Consider the following 16,479-nt stretch of genomic DNA (forward strand, 5'->3'; position numbering starts at 1 on the left):
CAGGCTTGGAACTGCAAGAAGATAAACGCAGCTTAGACTTCAGCATCGCAAAAAGAGTGAGAGGTCCCCTAGAATCAACCATGTCCTGGCACTACCGTGCTTCCTTCCTCAAGAGCTTTGAAATTTGGTTAAATATTTGTTAGGAAAACACGGTCATAGCCAATTTTCCTCAAGGGCACTATAATGGACAAACTGATCTGAAAGAACGGTCCCCCTTGTTAATTTCTACAGCTGTCAGTTACTGTCAGCCAGAGGTCATGTTAAACTAAACATGATGTGCTAGTTTGAAGCAAGCTAGAATGTTTTGGTGAAGAGAACTAGATAATAGGCTGTGAAAAGGTAAACATGGTTGTGTCTCTTCTCTCACAGTCCCGCTGAGAACTCTGGGAAGAAGAAGGAAAACATTAGATAACATTCTCCATTTTGTCTTTCACTCTGCTTTGAGCTTCAGACCTAGCCACATCTCCTTAACCCCACTGCCACTAACCTCCCTTCTTAACCTCTTGGCTGCACCTCTATTCTTCCTGGGAACTGGGGTAAGGTTGAGAGGGGCCAGAGAAGGTGTTGGGGTGGTTTGAGAGCCCCTCCTGGGGACTCAGGTTTCTGGGAGGGGAGTTGTGCTTCTGTATTGTTTATCCTTTGTATATTTCTCTATATAACTGTATATACTGTAAATATCTGCTTGTATATTTGCTGCTGTAAAATAAATAGCTTCATTTGTATTCCTGGAGGCCTTCTGAGTTAGCCAGGGCAAAGACAAAGTGTGGGGGGGCGGGTTAATGCCCAAACCATCACACATGAGCACTGTCATGTTCAGAGGTATGACACACAACTGACTTACCTCAACATGGAGAGGCAGGCTGAGGAGAATCTCATGAGGTTCAATGAGGCAAAGCACAAGGTTCTGCACCTAGGCTGGATCAACCCTTGATATCAATAGAGGCTGGTAGGTGATGAAACTGAAAGCAGCCCTACAGAAAAGGACTTGGGGGTACTGGTGGATGAGAAGCTTGTGTGCACATGCAGACCAGAAGGCCAATGACATCTTGAGCTGTATCAAAAGAAGCATGGTCAGCAGGTCAACACAGGTGATTCTGGCACTGCTGTGGTGAGATCTCATCTAGAGTTACTGTATCCAGCTCTGGACCTCCAACACAAAAGAGACATGGACCTGCTTGTGCAGGTCCAGAGGAGGGCCACAAAGATGATCACAGGCCTGAAGCACCTCTCCTACAATGACAGGATGAAAGAATTGGGGCTGCTTAGCCTGAAGACGAGAAAGCCCCAAGAAGACCTTATAGCTATATTCCAGTATCTCAATGGGACCTACAGGAAGGCTGGGGAAGGGCTTGTAGCAATAGGAAAAGGGGCCAAGTTTTTAAACTGGATCACGTAGATTAGTTGTAAGGAAGAAGCTGGTTTTAATGACAGTGGTAAAAGACTGGAGCAGTCTGCCCAGGGATGTGGTTGAGGCCTCATCCCTGGAGTCATTCAAGGTCCAACTTGATGGTACCCTGAGCAATCTGATCTAGTTGGAGGTGCCCCTGCTCACTGCTTGGCGGTTGGACATAATGGCCTTTGATGGTCTCTTCCAACTCAATGCAATCTGTGAATCTATTTCTTGTAGCTCATTCATTTTAGCCCAGTCTACTTCATGTATTTGGTTTGAGAGAAACAGTTCTCACAAACATTTCCATTTTTAAGTTAGACTTGCAATTACTTGTTATTCTTAGAAATACAACTTGGTGTATTTGTTATGGGCTTTCAATAAAAACACATCAAAGAATTTCTAATTTGAGCTAAATGAAATTCTCATCTTCCCTTATTTTGTAACAATATACAAAGACTATTACATAGCCTCTATCACCAGAACACATTTGGCACATCCTTTTCTTTATCCAAATCCTAATGAAAGCTTACATTCAGTAGCAGCAAGTTCTGCTTTCTCACTCTTCCCCCATTTTAAGTGCACAGAAAAGACAACCACTGCTAAAATGAAGTACTTACCCATGGTATAACCCTCTGTACTCTCAAACACAAGCCGGATTTCTTGTTCTGTGGCATGTGGGCATTTGCAAGCATGTAATTTAAATGCTTATATATTCTGAAGATCTTTCTACCTATGGTTATTCTCTATCAGTTTCTAAATGGTTTTATTTTCTACCACGAAAAAGAGAAAATCCAATTTTCCTTGGTGTATCTTTGTAACTTCGCTACACTTGTATGTGCACACAGCAAAGGCTACACCTAGCTTTGATTCTTTCTTTACTGTAATTCTTGGTATTTGTATTTTTAATATACAGGGCTTCATTAAACCTACCCTAGGTATTAAACAGCCATCCCTCTCACTATTTCTGATCAACTGACCTTGCTACACATCATCTTTGTGCCATCACTGGGACCTCAGGTCTGAAATCATAGAATGGCTTAGGTTGGAAGGGATCTTAGAGATCATCTACTCCAACTTCCCTGCCATGGGCAGGGAGACTCTCAACTACACTCAACCGCTCAAGGCCTTGTCTAATATAGCCTTAAAAACCCCTGGGGAGGAGGCACCCATAACCTTCTGGGAAGCCTATTCCAGAGACCCATCACCCTTGTACTGAAAAACTTCTTCCTAACATCCAGCCTATACCTACTCTCCTGCAGCTTAAAACCATTTTCTCTTGTCCTGTTGCTATGAAAAGCAATGCTCCTGTAAGATCCTGTCAGGTATTGGACTAATAGTCATTAACCCTTTTGATTTACTGGCTTTAAATCTATAAACTCAAAACAAACAAAATATTTTGGCAAATCACACCATTTACATTATCTAAAAACCCCACATCTGCTTGTGTTAACAGTGACTCCTGGTCTAAACCTCAATTTTAGTACACTTACATGCCTTGGGGAAACAGTGTGTATTTATTGCAGGAAGAAAACTGGAGGGAAAGGACAGTCTGTCACTTCCCAAGGGTGGCAAGTAGGTCACTAGACCCTGAAAACTGTCAGAAAAATTACTGGAAAAATACAATTAGACAAGGAAAGATGTGATCTGGCAAAGTGCTGCCCCATTCTCAGCCCTTGACTAGAATTAAGGAAAAAAAAAGTAATAGAGTTTACTACCACACTAATTAATGCAGCCTTTTTCTCCTTTGTTGGAGCCACGGATATCTTTCCCTTCTGTTTTTGCAACACCTTTGGGGTATTAGCTGTTTGCTTCTCCTGCACCTTAAAGGAAATTGCCCTTCCTGAATGAGAAACTCGTGAAACCTGATGACAGTAACCTCAAACTGATGAGGCACCACTTTCTGTAAGAGCACAAACCTAGAAAACCTTCCTATTTTGAAGCCTGCCTGCATGTTTCAAATTAAAATAAACTCCTGTGTCCAAGGTCAGTTACTGAAGCTCCTCCTCTGTTAGCTATATGAATTAAGAAGTCAGAGGGAAAAGCTTAAATCAAATCTCCATCATCAGAGCCTAGATAAGCATTCTCAGCTTCTTAGAAGCTTCATAAGTTATCTCTCTCCACTGACAGTGTTCCTTTCTCCATCTCATGGAGAGCGTTTTAGCAGCAAACCACCAATTGCTATCAAGTGAGAAATCAATTTTCAAGAAACTAGGAAATTCAAGGGAATTCCAGATGATATATCACTATGTCTTAATTTTCCATGGCTGTTCTTTCATTGTATAGTAAGGAAACTCCATGCTATCAACACAGTCACAGCATTTATGTAAATTGTACAAAACGCTACAGACTGTATGTTTAACCTTCAGCAGCTGCCAACAGCAAAAGAAACTTTCACAGAAGTTAGTGATAGACATTTTGCTCTAAGAGAAAAGTCTATACATTTTACTTTAAGTGAAAAGTCAGATTAGTGTAGCCACAGCAAGATAGAAGGGTAAAGTATGTCAGCAAGGAGCTACTGGGGAACGTGCTATACCTTAAACTGCTGCACCCAGCATGTAACTTAGACAACAGCTTGCCTGCTTTCCATTATACTATGTTATCACAGTCCCAGAGAGCTTGCTAGTGTAAGGCTATTTTATTAAAATACTCATGCACAAGGAACAGAGGTAATTTTTTAACATAATGACTCACTTTTTAGAGAAATTAATTACACTTCAAAGGTAAGTCAGAAATGCCTGCAATACATGGGAATACAAAAAAAAAAAGCCCACAACTCTACACACCGAAGTCCTGATATTATGTGTTTGTGCTATTTTAAAGTCCAATGAAATAAATGACACTTTGTGAAGTGATTCTTTTCTAGCTTATACTGATGCTTCACCATATTTGCTCAATCACCTTTAATGCAGCTCTAATTAAGTCACAGAAATTACAATATCAGTAACCATGTACTCGAGCCTGAAGTTACAATAGGCCTTCAACATGACTTAAATGAATGCCTGTTAATCTACCAGCTCAAGTAGGCCCTACTGTCCAAATAAGCTCCAAACTGACAGCACCGTTATCAATCAAAATTAGTGACTTCCCAAAATGATAGCCTGCCCACCTATGTCAGCCTGCCCTCTCACGTCAGTCAGCAAGGGGACCTATTGCCTCAGTTTTTGCAATAACGTAACTTTTTTTTTTTCAGTCCTGCGGGGAGAAGAGTTTTCAAGTATAAACTGACTAAGAGTTGACGCAGTGATAAGACCTGAGTTGCTGCCCTATGCTCTCCCAAGCCATAGATGAAGGTAATCAATGACAGTCTCACTAGGTTCATTGCAAGGATTAGAGTATACTCAAAGAATGAGCTGTATCTACTGGCAACTTCACACTAGCAATGGTAAGGAAATACAGGATAAATGAGCAGTATGTTGGAGCAATTTGTAGGAAACAAGAACATACAGCCTGCAAAAATACACAGTAAAATGAGATGCTGTCTCTGTTGAGTTGTGCTGCCTAAAAATTAATGGAAAACTCCTCAATAAGAAGAGAAAATAAAGCTTCAAACTTCTATTACAAGAGATGAAGACCACAGAAGTTCAAAAGCAAAAGGAATTTAGCAGAAGCTTTGAGTTGCAGAATTGGTCTCAATTGCTTACCAGCAGGTGATCCCAAAGCCTCTTTTAACATCCCTTTCTGCCATTTATTTCTCACTGGCTCACTCAGTTATCCAAGCAGGCTTTGCAGCTTTCCTGTAATCACCAGGGTATTGAAAATGAACTTAAGAGGCATTTCAAGACTCCAATGGATATTCTCCAAATCAAATGAGCACAAAAAAATAAGGAAAGCTAAACTCTGCCTGTTAGCAAGAATGCACAAAACTGACAAAAAACACATGAAATGCTGGCCGGTGTTTACAATTCACAGTCGTTCTGGGTCTATTGTCCTGTCTCCACTGATTAACTTAACATACCTTTCAACATTATTTTTACAAAAATGCAACCCAAATATTGCCTACTGTTGACTATTTACTCCTAATCTACCCATAGTTCTCTCTATTCCATATGACTTTGCACCTCCATTCATGCCGGTGGCTGGCAACATCTTCAGAACCTCTCTGTATTCCACTATTCTCTTCATCTCTAATTATGCAAATAATTGTTGTCAAAATCCTCCTAGTTTGCAACTTTGCAACTATACCAAATAGACTTTATCTTTTAAAAACAGTTTCACTACTGCTTATCTTGAATATTTTAATTCTGTTATTTTCCTGGGTCTTTTTCACTGAGACTCAGTTCTGTGGGTCAGCCACAGTGGGATGAGGATTTAGCTTTTTGCACTTTCTTTCCAAAGATGTGCTCGCAAATTGAATTTAAGCAAAGATATAATGCTTAATTCATTACACTAGGCTTTTTAAATCTATTTCAGGTTATTTTTAAAAGTGCATTTCTATGAGATTTCTAATTCACTTCTTCAAGCAGAAGTTAACAGCTTAGCTGTTACTTACACTTTCAGCTTTGCAAAACCAAAGTTTGTCTGGCCATAGATATATACAGATATATATACAGACGTTAAGTATATGTTTCAGTGTTCTCATAGTGTATTCAGTTATGACAATGTCTTTCAACATCTCACATCAAATACAGATTTTTTAATATCTTGCAATTGCCTCCCAAAAACAAATTCTTGACCCATCGTCATGTTCTTTTGCACTTCCTGTTCTGCGCAAACGTGCTCCTACTTTTCCAGATCTGCACAGGTTTGCCTACAGTGGGCTTTCTAACTCATGAGTCCAGAATGACTCTGATTTCCACTCCATTAAAGCTAATAACTTTCTCCCTTTATCCATCTTCATCAAGTGATACAGTCTGCAAAGCTTCAGAGAAATAAATACATATTATTTTGTATTTTTAAGAAATATGGTTATGGAATTATTTTTCACAGACTTTGAAACCATGTATGTACGTGTTAAACTACGTACAGCCAGACCACAGCCACTTGGATTATTTTATGAACACTGCATTCTCAAGTTATAAAGTCTGTCTTACTATCTAACCAGGTCAGTCTGATGAAAGTTGTGTAAGAACTATTTGAGACAAAAACCACAGACACTAGAATGACTGCCAATGTATTAATGAATGTGCTGCCACAGAAAAAGCATTTGGAGACGATTTTGCAAGAAATTATCATAAATTTAACACTAGCCATTGTAAAAAGTTACCTAAGAAACTTTGCATAAGACTTTGCACAAATGCACACACTTTTTAGAGCATGTACCTGACACAAAGCACTGAGCTCTATGTTAGCACAACACAATGATATTTATCACCCAGTTACTCCAATCCAAAATACATACAGGAAGCTCTGCGGAATTTGTTCACATGTAGCCATCATCCGCTTCTAGGTCTTAAAGGCTGGTTACAGCCAGAAAATAGGCAATCACCTACCAGTCTAGCGCATATTATTGCTGAAGTTTCCTCTCTGATGTCTCATTTAACCTTCTTACAGTTATCCTCTACTTGCACTCCCCTGTCTATATCATCTCCTGCTGTCCTTTCATTTGCATATCTATAATGTATTTTCCAGTTTTTCATTATTTATAGTCTTTATTTACTGATCAGTATACCTGATCAGTAATATAGCAATAATTAGTATCTCATAGGTGTATACATGGCACTTCCACTGATACATAAGAAGCAATAGTGGTTCACTACATTCTTTATTCAAAATCAGGGTTGAAGGTATAAAACTTGAAGGCATAAGAAAAGCACATTCTGAGTTAGACGGCTGGCCTGACAAAAGTGGGCTAAGTGCATCCTCCAGCTGTTGCTTATTTTGGCACTATGAAGGCCAATACAGGAACAGAGCAACACCTTGAGCAGAAGACATGTGTAATACAAAAATGAAACACATTAATGCAAAAATCTTTGTGCTTTGATTTCTAAACAGTGTCCAGAGAAGGGCGACGAGGCTGGTGAGGGGCCTTGAGCACAAGCCCTATGAGGAGAGGCTGAGGGAGCTGGGATTGTTTAGCCTGGAGAAGAGGAGGCTCAGGGGTGACCTTATTGCTGTCTACAACTACCTGAGGGGTGGTTGTGGCCAGGAGGAGGTTGCTCTCTTCTCACAGGTGGCCAGCACCAGAACGAGAGGACACAGCCTCAGGCTGCGCCAGGGGAGATTTAGGCTCGAGGTGAGGAGAAAGTTCTTCACTGAGAGAGTCATTGGACACTGGAATGGGCTGCCCGGGGAGGTGGTGGAGTCGCCGTCCCTGGGGCACTTCAAGGCAAGGTTGGACGTGGCACTTGGTGCCATGGTCTAGCCTTGAGCTCTGTGGTAAAGGGTTGGACTTGATGATCTGTGAGGTCTCTTCCAACCCTGATGATACTGTGATACTGTTTAAAGGCAGAGGTTCAGCTTTAACATAAAACCTTTCTCCTGAATTTTTGACCCTCCAGTTGGAAATAACATTGCCTACCAGCCCAAGCGTTCAAAGAGGTAAGTCAGTACTCATATTTTTTAAGTAACTACATCTTTACACATCATGTTCTGTGATATCTCTATCACTATTCACTTTTCTTACATAAATTCTTTATCTTAACAGGTCACACAGCTGTATCACTCAGGTATTCAAAGACTGGGAACAGCTGAGATGCGCTTCAAACTTTTAAGTCGATGATGCAGTCAGTACATGTGAACTCATCCTACAAACAGTAACAAGGTCTCACTTTGATCTGGTTGATGTAAAAGGCCTATTGTGTAAACAAAGCTGCACTTCTGTGAACCTCATGTATAAGCTGGAGACTTCTGTACCTGTTCATTTCCAACACTTCAATTCATGCAATACGAATTACTCTCTAGAGCGACTGTGTCAGGGTGTTTGCACTCCAGTGTGCAAGAGAACTGCTTCTTTTTAGGAACTTAATTTACTAAATCCTACATTGCAACTGGTACCTTGAGTAAACTTGCCAGGAAACAATCGTCAAGGAGTAACTCAAGCCAGGAAAAGAAGTCTTATGATACTCTAAATAGCAATTGTGCCTAGCCATAGCAGGTGGAGATATTTCAGCGTGATGAGCTCCGCTAAGAACCAGGTGTTTCCTCATTTGCAGCTCCTGGACCTGGCTGGCTCCAAGATTCTCTCAAAGGGTCATCTCTGGATTCAGCTAGTCCAGACGTTTTCTAGACGTACAGCTTGTGATCTCCGGCGAGCCCAGGTGCTCGCCCAACCGGCCAGGCGCAGCCCAGGAAAGTTTTGCCCTGAGCGCCGGAATTAAAAACCCAACTTTTCTCCCCTCATTTCATGACAAACCCAGCGGAGAGGAAGTGGTCTGAGGGACAGTAGCGCAGACCACGGCGGTGGCTCCGGTCCCCTCGGGTGGGCTCCTTTTCCCCGCGGGACCCCGACGGCCGCCGCATGCCGAGCAGCCGCACCAGGGCCACCCCTGTCACCTTTTCCTTCCGCTCGCCCCGCCAGAAAGGGGGGGTCGGGACGCCCCCCGCGGCGGGCCGACGGCCACAGCTGCCACGTCCTGGCTACCGAGGAGACGGGCGCTCGCTGCAGGACAAGCTCCTCTTGTATCGGCATTTTTTTCCTTGGCTCGACCGGCAGGAAGGTGCCCGATGCGCAGTGCAAAGTCCGACCCCGCGCCCCGCAACGCTGCCCCGGCCATCGGGCGGCTCGGTAGCACGCGCGCCACACTCTGCACCTGGCGGCGGCGGGGCCGTTGCGGCCCCCGGCCCCTGCAGCGCCGCTCCGGCGTACCGGACCCCGTGCATCACCTCCGCTGGCCGGCAGCTGGAGGCTGGGGCGTGGGGGTGGGGGGGAGGGGAAGGGGCGTTTCGCAAGCTGTCCCGCGGCGGCGTCGGGGGCCGCTGTGGGGATGGGGTTCTACGGTGGCCGCGGAGCTGCCCTGCCCTTGCCCCCTGTCCTGGCGACGCAGGGCGGCGGCAGTGGACCCTGCCCGCGCGCCGGCCGCGACCCCGGCGCCCGCTCGGAAGTAGTTGTAAGGAGGGTTACCTGTCCTATATTGACGTATCCGTATTTGCTAGCTATTCTGTTGGCCTCGGGGAGCCCCCCAGTTATCCGCACAGCCCAGTGGTTGGTGTAGAGGCGCGTCCTGCAGGCGGGTAGTAGGAACCCCAGCACCAGGGTGAGCCGGCAGAGAAGGTCCCCGCCGCCTCCGCCTCCCCAGCAGCAGCGGCGCTTCCAGCCCATCTTCTCCTTCTCTGCACACAATCCCCACAAAACTTCTCCTTCCTTCTTCTGAGCCTCTTCTCACCTCCGAGAGGCAACGGCGGCGCGTCCTCTTAAGTTACCCCGAGGAGGAAACTAGGAAGAGCTTGGAGTAGTGCATTGAATCGCCCGAGTGTTAAATGATGAGGGGTTGGGGAATAATGGTTATGATCGGTGATTACTGTTGTCTCCTCCTCCCGCTCTTCGGGGATTAAGTAACTTGCTTGGAAAGCTCCTCTCACAGTTTCTGAGCGCCAGCTTCTCCCTCTGCCCCCAGCTACATGGGAAGTCGTCTCTCCGCAGGGAGAAGGGCTCGTTCTCCCCCCTTTCCGCGCTTCCCTCTTTTCTGACTTCCTTCCCCTTACAAGCGATCTTCTGCCGCCTCTCCCACGACTGGCTTCTACTAGCTTTCCCCCTCTGCTTTGGGCCCGGAGTACGAGAGCAGCGCGGCCGCAGCGGCAGGCAGTGTGCGAGTGTTGGCAGCTGAGCGCCTCAGTTCACTCTGGCTCGGCCACCTCCCCCAACCCCTCCCTTCCCTTCCTTTCCCTTCTCTTCCTCCTCCTCCACCTCCTCCTCCTCCGCCCGCCCTCGCTCCCGCCCGCCCAGCAGCGCCGAGGGCCAGGGGAAATGGCAGCTCCCCTGGCCTCGTGCTCTGCCGCCCCCAGCGCTGGCGGGCCCGCAGCTACTACCGCCCCCGTCGTCTCAACGGCTGCCCTTCGGCGCTTGCCGGGCTAGGAAGCTGCCGACCCGCTGATGTGTCTGCGGGAAGCCGCCGTTAGGTGCGAGGCCTGCGACAAGGCCTCCTGCGCCCCGCTGGCCCTGCCCACGCCGGGTGCCGACGGCGAGGAGGGGCCGTGGGAGAGCCTCTAGTGCCCCGCTCGGCCACGCCCGCCTCGCAGGGCGGCAGGGAGCCGGTCGTGGGGCTTGGCGGCATGCGGGCGCTTTCACCCTGCCTCACTGGCGGTGTCGAGCAGTGCCTCATGGCAGTCTGCTGGCCGTCGTTTTACTAACGTTGCTTGGCGTCATTTAATGTTAAACCGTCCGCCAAGTCCGTTTGTCGTCAGCGCTCTCAAAAGAAATGTAGACGGCAGAGAAGTGGTCTGGATGAGGAGCACGGCCTCCAGGGTGCTCCCTCTCCCCATCCCTCTGCAGCGTGGCCACAACGGCAGCGGAACAGGTGTGTGTAGAGAAAAGATGCATCTGGTTATGTTGGTGGCCAAAGTGCTGTGAGCAACTGGAAGTGCCTGGGTGGGTTGAAAGAAAATTGATATCCACCCAAGTCCAGACTGTGGTTTACCAAACTAAATCTGAAAGCCACCAAAATGGCTTTCGATGACGCATGGAGATAACTCAGTTTTGTTTGAAAGTTAAAATAAGCATCTATAAAATTCAATCCAACAGACCTGCACTGAGAATCTCTTACAGGTTGTGAAGGAATTTAAACACAAGGTATGCTACCGTACTAATGTAAATGTTGTGTTTTGGTTTATTTTCTCTGAGGTACCTAAGGTGTCCTGCAAGCTCAGGCAGCCACCATTCTTTTTCCAGAAAGATGTGAAGTATGAAAAGTTAAATCCTTTAGAGAAAGTCATAGAGTAACTTGAAGTTTGAGTCCACCACAAGACCTGTGTTCCTACCTTTATAACCACTATTTTCCTAATGAAGTTGAAATAGTAAAAAGCAGACAGCCCAAACCACATGTTCCACTTCAAGGGAAGCAGGCAGAGAAGGAGTTGGAGGAAGATCACGTTCTGCTTCAAAGCATAACAAGGCAAGCACTTGGTAAGGAAAAAAAAATTATTTATTTCCCCCCCTAAACATCAGTATTGTATTAATGACTAACATCTTCTCACATCCTGTGATTATTTCTAAAGAGTAGAAAGGGAAAATCTATTCTCCACATCCCTGTTTGTTCTCTTTCAAATATGTTTCACCAGTGATTAGCTTTTCCCTGATAGTAGTTTGCATCATCATTTGCTCAGCAATATACTGTTTATTTGGTTTTGTAGATTAAAGACCTCGACATTGCCCGCCTTCTCTGGGATTTTACGGATGATGGCTCATTATAAAGCAAATGCTGCTTCTACTGCAAACACAAACGAAACTCTAGCTAGATTCAGCAGGAGCAGTGTTAGGCCCAGACGGTTGCATCTTGCAGCTAATATTCATAAGTATACATTAATTGAATATGATACTATATCTCCTCTAGCAGTTATGTTCCCTTATTGACTACTTCAGTGTTAGTTACACGGGTTAGCTCTCTTCCTGTATCTGGAGTGCTTAAGGTGTGTTTAATCATGAATGACCATCTTAATGAAGTAAGGGTACTGAATCAGCAGGTCACAAACCCAAAACCTTGTGCAGTCTCAGTCTGTTTTTCTGAAGAAGATAAGTCTATTGTCTGATCTTTTCTCAGTGAATTTTACTGTTGTTTTGACTGCTTTGTTTTCTGCTACAGATGTTGGGATTTGTTTCCTGACACAAAAGGCTCAAACTACAAGCAAAAATTAAAGCTGTGCTCCCATGTATCTACTTCCAACTTGGCTTGTATAACTGGATGTTTTTTTACTTGGGCACTAAAGCCACTAGAAATCAGTAGATTTGATAAATATATCATCATCCCCAAGTATCTTTGCTTAATGCCAAATTGCATCACATAGTTAGTAAAAATACCATGAAAGTTATGCTTTGGTTCCCAGAAGCATTTTTTTTCTGTGATTATAGAGTTTTTTTGCAGAGGTCAGTGAGGCATATGGCAATCATAGCTTATGTGAAAGCATTTGAACACGGTTGTAACATAGGACATTTGAACCCATTTCCCTGTGAATCCAACTTGCCATGTTTTGCCAAGTACCTCATCACAGCTGCATCATTAGAGATGACTGCATCCTCAGAAAAAACAACCAAACCAAAACAAACAAACAAAAAAGAACTAAGATGAGAACTTTTGTATTCCTAAGCAGGACCATGTTATGTTCTAATTCGATCTGTTTCTTTCTGACATAGGTAGGACTTAAGTGTTCTGATCACCGAGTGGAGAAACCACACGGGAGACAGTAGTGTGGTCTTATTCAGCATGCCTGCTGCATATGGGCTGCTTGTGACTGGTACAGCTTGCTCTGTACTCTGTCGAAGACCAGATACCTTTCTTGTACACACCACACTTTATAGAAAGTTGTTGGTTTTTTTTTTTTTCCTCCTCTGAACAAGGACACTAAATTGTTCTGTTTCATCACTATTGCTACAACTAGTGACTTTTTTTGTCCTCCCACATTCTTACCCCTTTGCTATGATAAAACTATCTGGCTAACTGCTTAGAATACAAATTTCCAGGTATATTGATCTTGCCCTTTACATATTGATACTAATCCCCAAATCCCTCCTCTACTGTTAGTTGCACGTTAGTGCAGTCCAGGATCTGACCTGAGTCACTATTCTCACTTTCCTCCTACTTGATCTAATTACCTCTCACTATTTTGCATACTTAGTCCTGAAATTGTTCTCTCCTAGTCTGGCTCGCTAGCTCTGGCAGCCTTTCTGCTGTGCAGCACATTGTTTCAACTTTGGAGGACTTTTCTATGTGTTACGAAGATCAGTACTCCAGAGATGTATCAGGCACCCTGGGGTCATAATTAAGGAGGAAACCACAGAGGGTGTATATATTCACAGAAAGTGGCAGCCCAAAGTTCTCCAGTAGGAAGTCCTGCAAGCAGTCATGCTGGCCTCTGAAGACCTTCCAGAATAGAGAACTTTTTAAGAAGGAATCAGGGGTACATGTTCTACAGCTTTTGGTATGGGAAAGTCTAAATCACAGCAGATGAAAGAATACTCTTCAGAGAAGAGAAATCTTCAAAGAATGAAGGTTGGGTCAGGAGTCATTTAGAGATTGCTTTAGATGGATAGTTGTGGAATTCAAAGAAACACTTGGATTTCCTTAGTTTTCAACCATAACTGTTTTTTACAAACAATGTGGCTAGGTCACTTGGCACTAACCACCATACAGTCCAATTTGCTGGCATACAGTCTTTTGACCTGCATTTTTCCATGTTTTAGGCTTGCCTCTGATTTTATTTACTTTTAACTTCAACTACTTTTTAGAATAATAGAAGTTTGGGATTTTTAAAATTAAATACTCGTTTTGCACATGATCATTTATATTAGCAACTTTTCCCTTACAATCAAAATAGAATGTGATCCCTATTTTGAGTGATGCCTGCTCTCATGAAAAGCTACCTATACATGTCCAAATTCTAAATGACAGTTTTTACTTTTATATACATAGATTTTTTTTTTCCACTTGGCCACTACTACCTTGAGATTGTCTACCCTCACTGGGCATGCCTTTCATTGTTCCTGTTGTGTGGACTGTAGAAAGTGTACCCCTAACTCTGTATGCAAGTGCACAGCAAAATACTACCTTAATGCAGCAATCGCAGTTCCTTTTTCTTGTTGGTCAGTGTAGGGGTGAGTGTGATAACTGACAATGCAGGGAGGAAAGTCTTCTGCCCTGAACATAGAGAAGACAAGAAACAAGAGTGGATGGAAGTACTCAACTGTGATAGAGGGGCTGAGGCAGGAAAAAAGAGCAGAAAGAAACTGGGATGGGTATTTGGCAGAGCAGTCATCTGCCCAGGGTGTACTTCAGCCCAAGACTTGGATTTCCCCTGGGCATTTTAATGGCAGAAGTTCAGTGATTCATGTAAGGAAATAAAGACCAGGATCCTTTATTCCCTGTCTGTTGGTAATGAGAAAACAGAATTTGGGTCTGGACTTTGGAATATGTGTGAGTCTGGGATTTTCTTGATTACTGATGTTTGGACTGATACTACTTAATTCAGTTACCATGCAGATTTCATTTTGGTTTTTATGAATAAGACTGAATTGCATGTTTTTCCATTCTGTTCACTCAGTACTTTCTCTTTCCTTTATGTTTATTGTCTCTTTTGGAGGATTGGTTCTGACTATAGTGGTAGGCATAGCTTGCAAAGATGCCAGTGTTAGTTGCAAAGGTACTTCCCACTGCTCCTACTGATGTTTATGCCAGCTTGCTTGTTTGCCACCTTTCCATTTGGGCAGCTGCATCTCTTTCCTTTTTCCATTTTCTTTTTTCCTTTTCCCTTTCTCCCTTTTTCCCATTTTCCATTCCCCCCCACCCCTTTTTGTTTGTTTTGTTGTTTTGTGTTGGTTTAAAATTATTCCATTTTTATATTTCAGAAATCTAGCCATCGGTGGAAATATCTGTGGTAACCTAACTGGCAACCCACAATGCATAGCTAGGGTGAATGGCTAAGGCATGGAGAGAAAAGAAGGATGATGGAAACAGAATTTTTTTTCATCAGTCTTCAATGCACTACACAGCATTCCATGACACTAAATTCTGAGATCTTTTCAGAAGAGCAACTGCACATTTTCCTTCTCCAACTTATCATTTTATTGTAAAGTTCCAATTACAGAATCTCAAATACATGCAGACAGTAACCATCAAACTGATATTTCTAATATTTGGCTATTAACTTTAGCTGTGGACATTATTTTAGCTTCTTCAGCATGAAGATGGAAAAGTTTTTTATCTGTAATAACTCATCTGAGTAAATTCACACACATGGAAGAAGTTGTTGAGTTTTTTTTCATCCAAGTTGAGTTAACATTGAAGTTAACTTGTTTCTCAGACATCTCCTTAGTCAGAATTATTATAACTGCCCTTTTCTGTAAATTAATTCAGCTATATTGTAAGTGGCTGTAGGATTTTTCTTTATTATACAGTATTAAACTGCTGTTTATGTCACTGTTCTTTTCTTAAGCCAATAGCATATAGCTAATACGCTTGCTAAAAGAAGTGGTCCAGTGGCAAGTGAGAATTCAACACAGTTTTCAGACAATGAACATTTAAAAATAGCAGTTAAATCGTGTACCTGAGGAGAGAAAATGTAATCCCATGTCTTCCAGCATTGGTCACCCCCATTTCACAAGCTCTAGTCAGGCTGGTTCCATTTATGCTCAGCCCTCTTTCAGAGACTACTGCAGACCCTTCACTAGGAAAGCAGGTATTAAACTGCTTCACAGCCATGTTTAGCAACCTGTTTAGATTTGAGTTCCTCTTTTCAGTTCTTTCTCCCTTATATTTGTTCATGAGACTTGTAATAATATTCATGACAAAACAACTTTGTGATGGTAGAGTGATTGTGCTTAATTTTCTTTGCCCTGTTCTTCTTGTGTGAGGAAATAGAGGTCATGTCTTTCCCCTGTGAGAGAACCTGAGCACCTTTTCCACTGGATGATACGTAAAAATAATAATCTTAGAGTATCCATTTTAACTTGGGGCTCTCCACTGCTCCTAGTACAACTCATTTGAATTATATGCCTGCTAGTTCTTTTTATGGAACTTGTTCAGTGCAATTTGTTGTGGTTTGAAATGAAAGAGCTTCTTTACTACAGTCTGTAGTAAATACAACTTGGAGGTGGTGAGTTTATTAATAAGTAAGGAAGCTGAAAGTATGCCAACATAGGCTGAGTTTAGGAGATATATGAACTTGATAGATGGACCATGACATGGATAAGGAAATGGTGAGATGGACAGACTCAAAAGATTGTGATCAACAGTTCAGTGTCAAGGTGAAGACCAGTGACAAATGGAGTTCTTCAGAAATCTGTACTGTATCCAGTGCTGTTTAATGTGTTTGTCAGCAACATAGACAGTGGCATTGAGCAAATTTGCCGACGATGCCAAACTAGGTGGTGCAGTGGACTTGAAGGAAGGGATGACATCCAGAAGGATCTTGACAGGCATGAGAAGTGGACCAGTGACAACTGCATGAGGATCAACACATCAAAATGCAAGGTCCTGCACCTGGATGAGGCCAGTCCCAGGCACAAA

At 43.4% G+C, this 16,479-nt stretch overlaps 1 protein-coding gene across 2 annotated transcripts in view; it reads right to left on the minus strand.

Annotated features, from left to right (window-relative positions):
• PCSK5 (proprotein convertase subtilisin/kexin type 5) overlaps positions 1 to 10,131 on the minus strand; it is a 325,127-nt gene extending 314,996 nt beyond the window's left edge. For both annotated transcript variants that reach the window (XM_064176708.1, XM_064176709.1), the window contains exon 1: positions 9,390 to 10,131. In XM_064176708.1, coding sequence (XP_064032778.1) covers positions 9,390 to 9,587 — 198 coding nt within the window. In that variant the 5' untranslated portion in view covers positions 9,588 to 10,131. The remainder of the gene's footprint in view (positions 1 to 9,389) is intronic.
• Positions 10,132 to 16,479: the final 6,348 nt, after the last annotated feature.

Source organism: Pogoniulus pusillus, chromosome Z (genome assembly GCF_015220805.1).
Source record: "Pogoniulus pusillus isolate bPogPus1 chromosome Z, bPogPus1.pri, whole genome shotgun sequence".
Lineage (NCBI taxonomy): Eukaryota > Metazoa > Chordata > Aves > Piciformes > Lybiidae > Pogoniulus > Pogoniulus pusillus.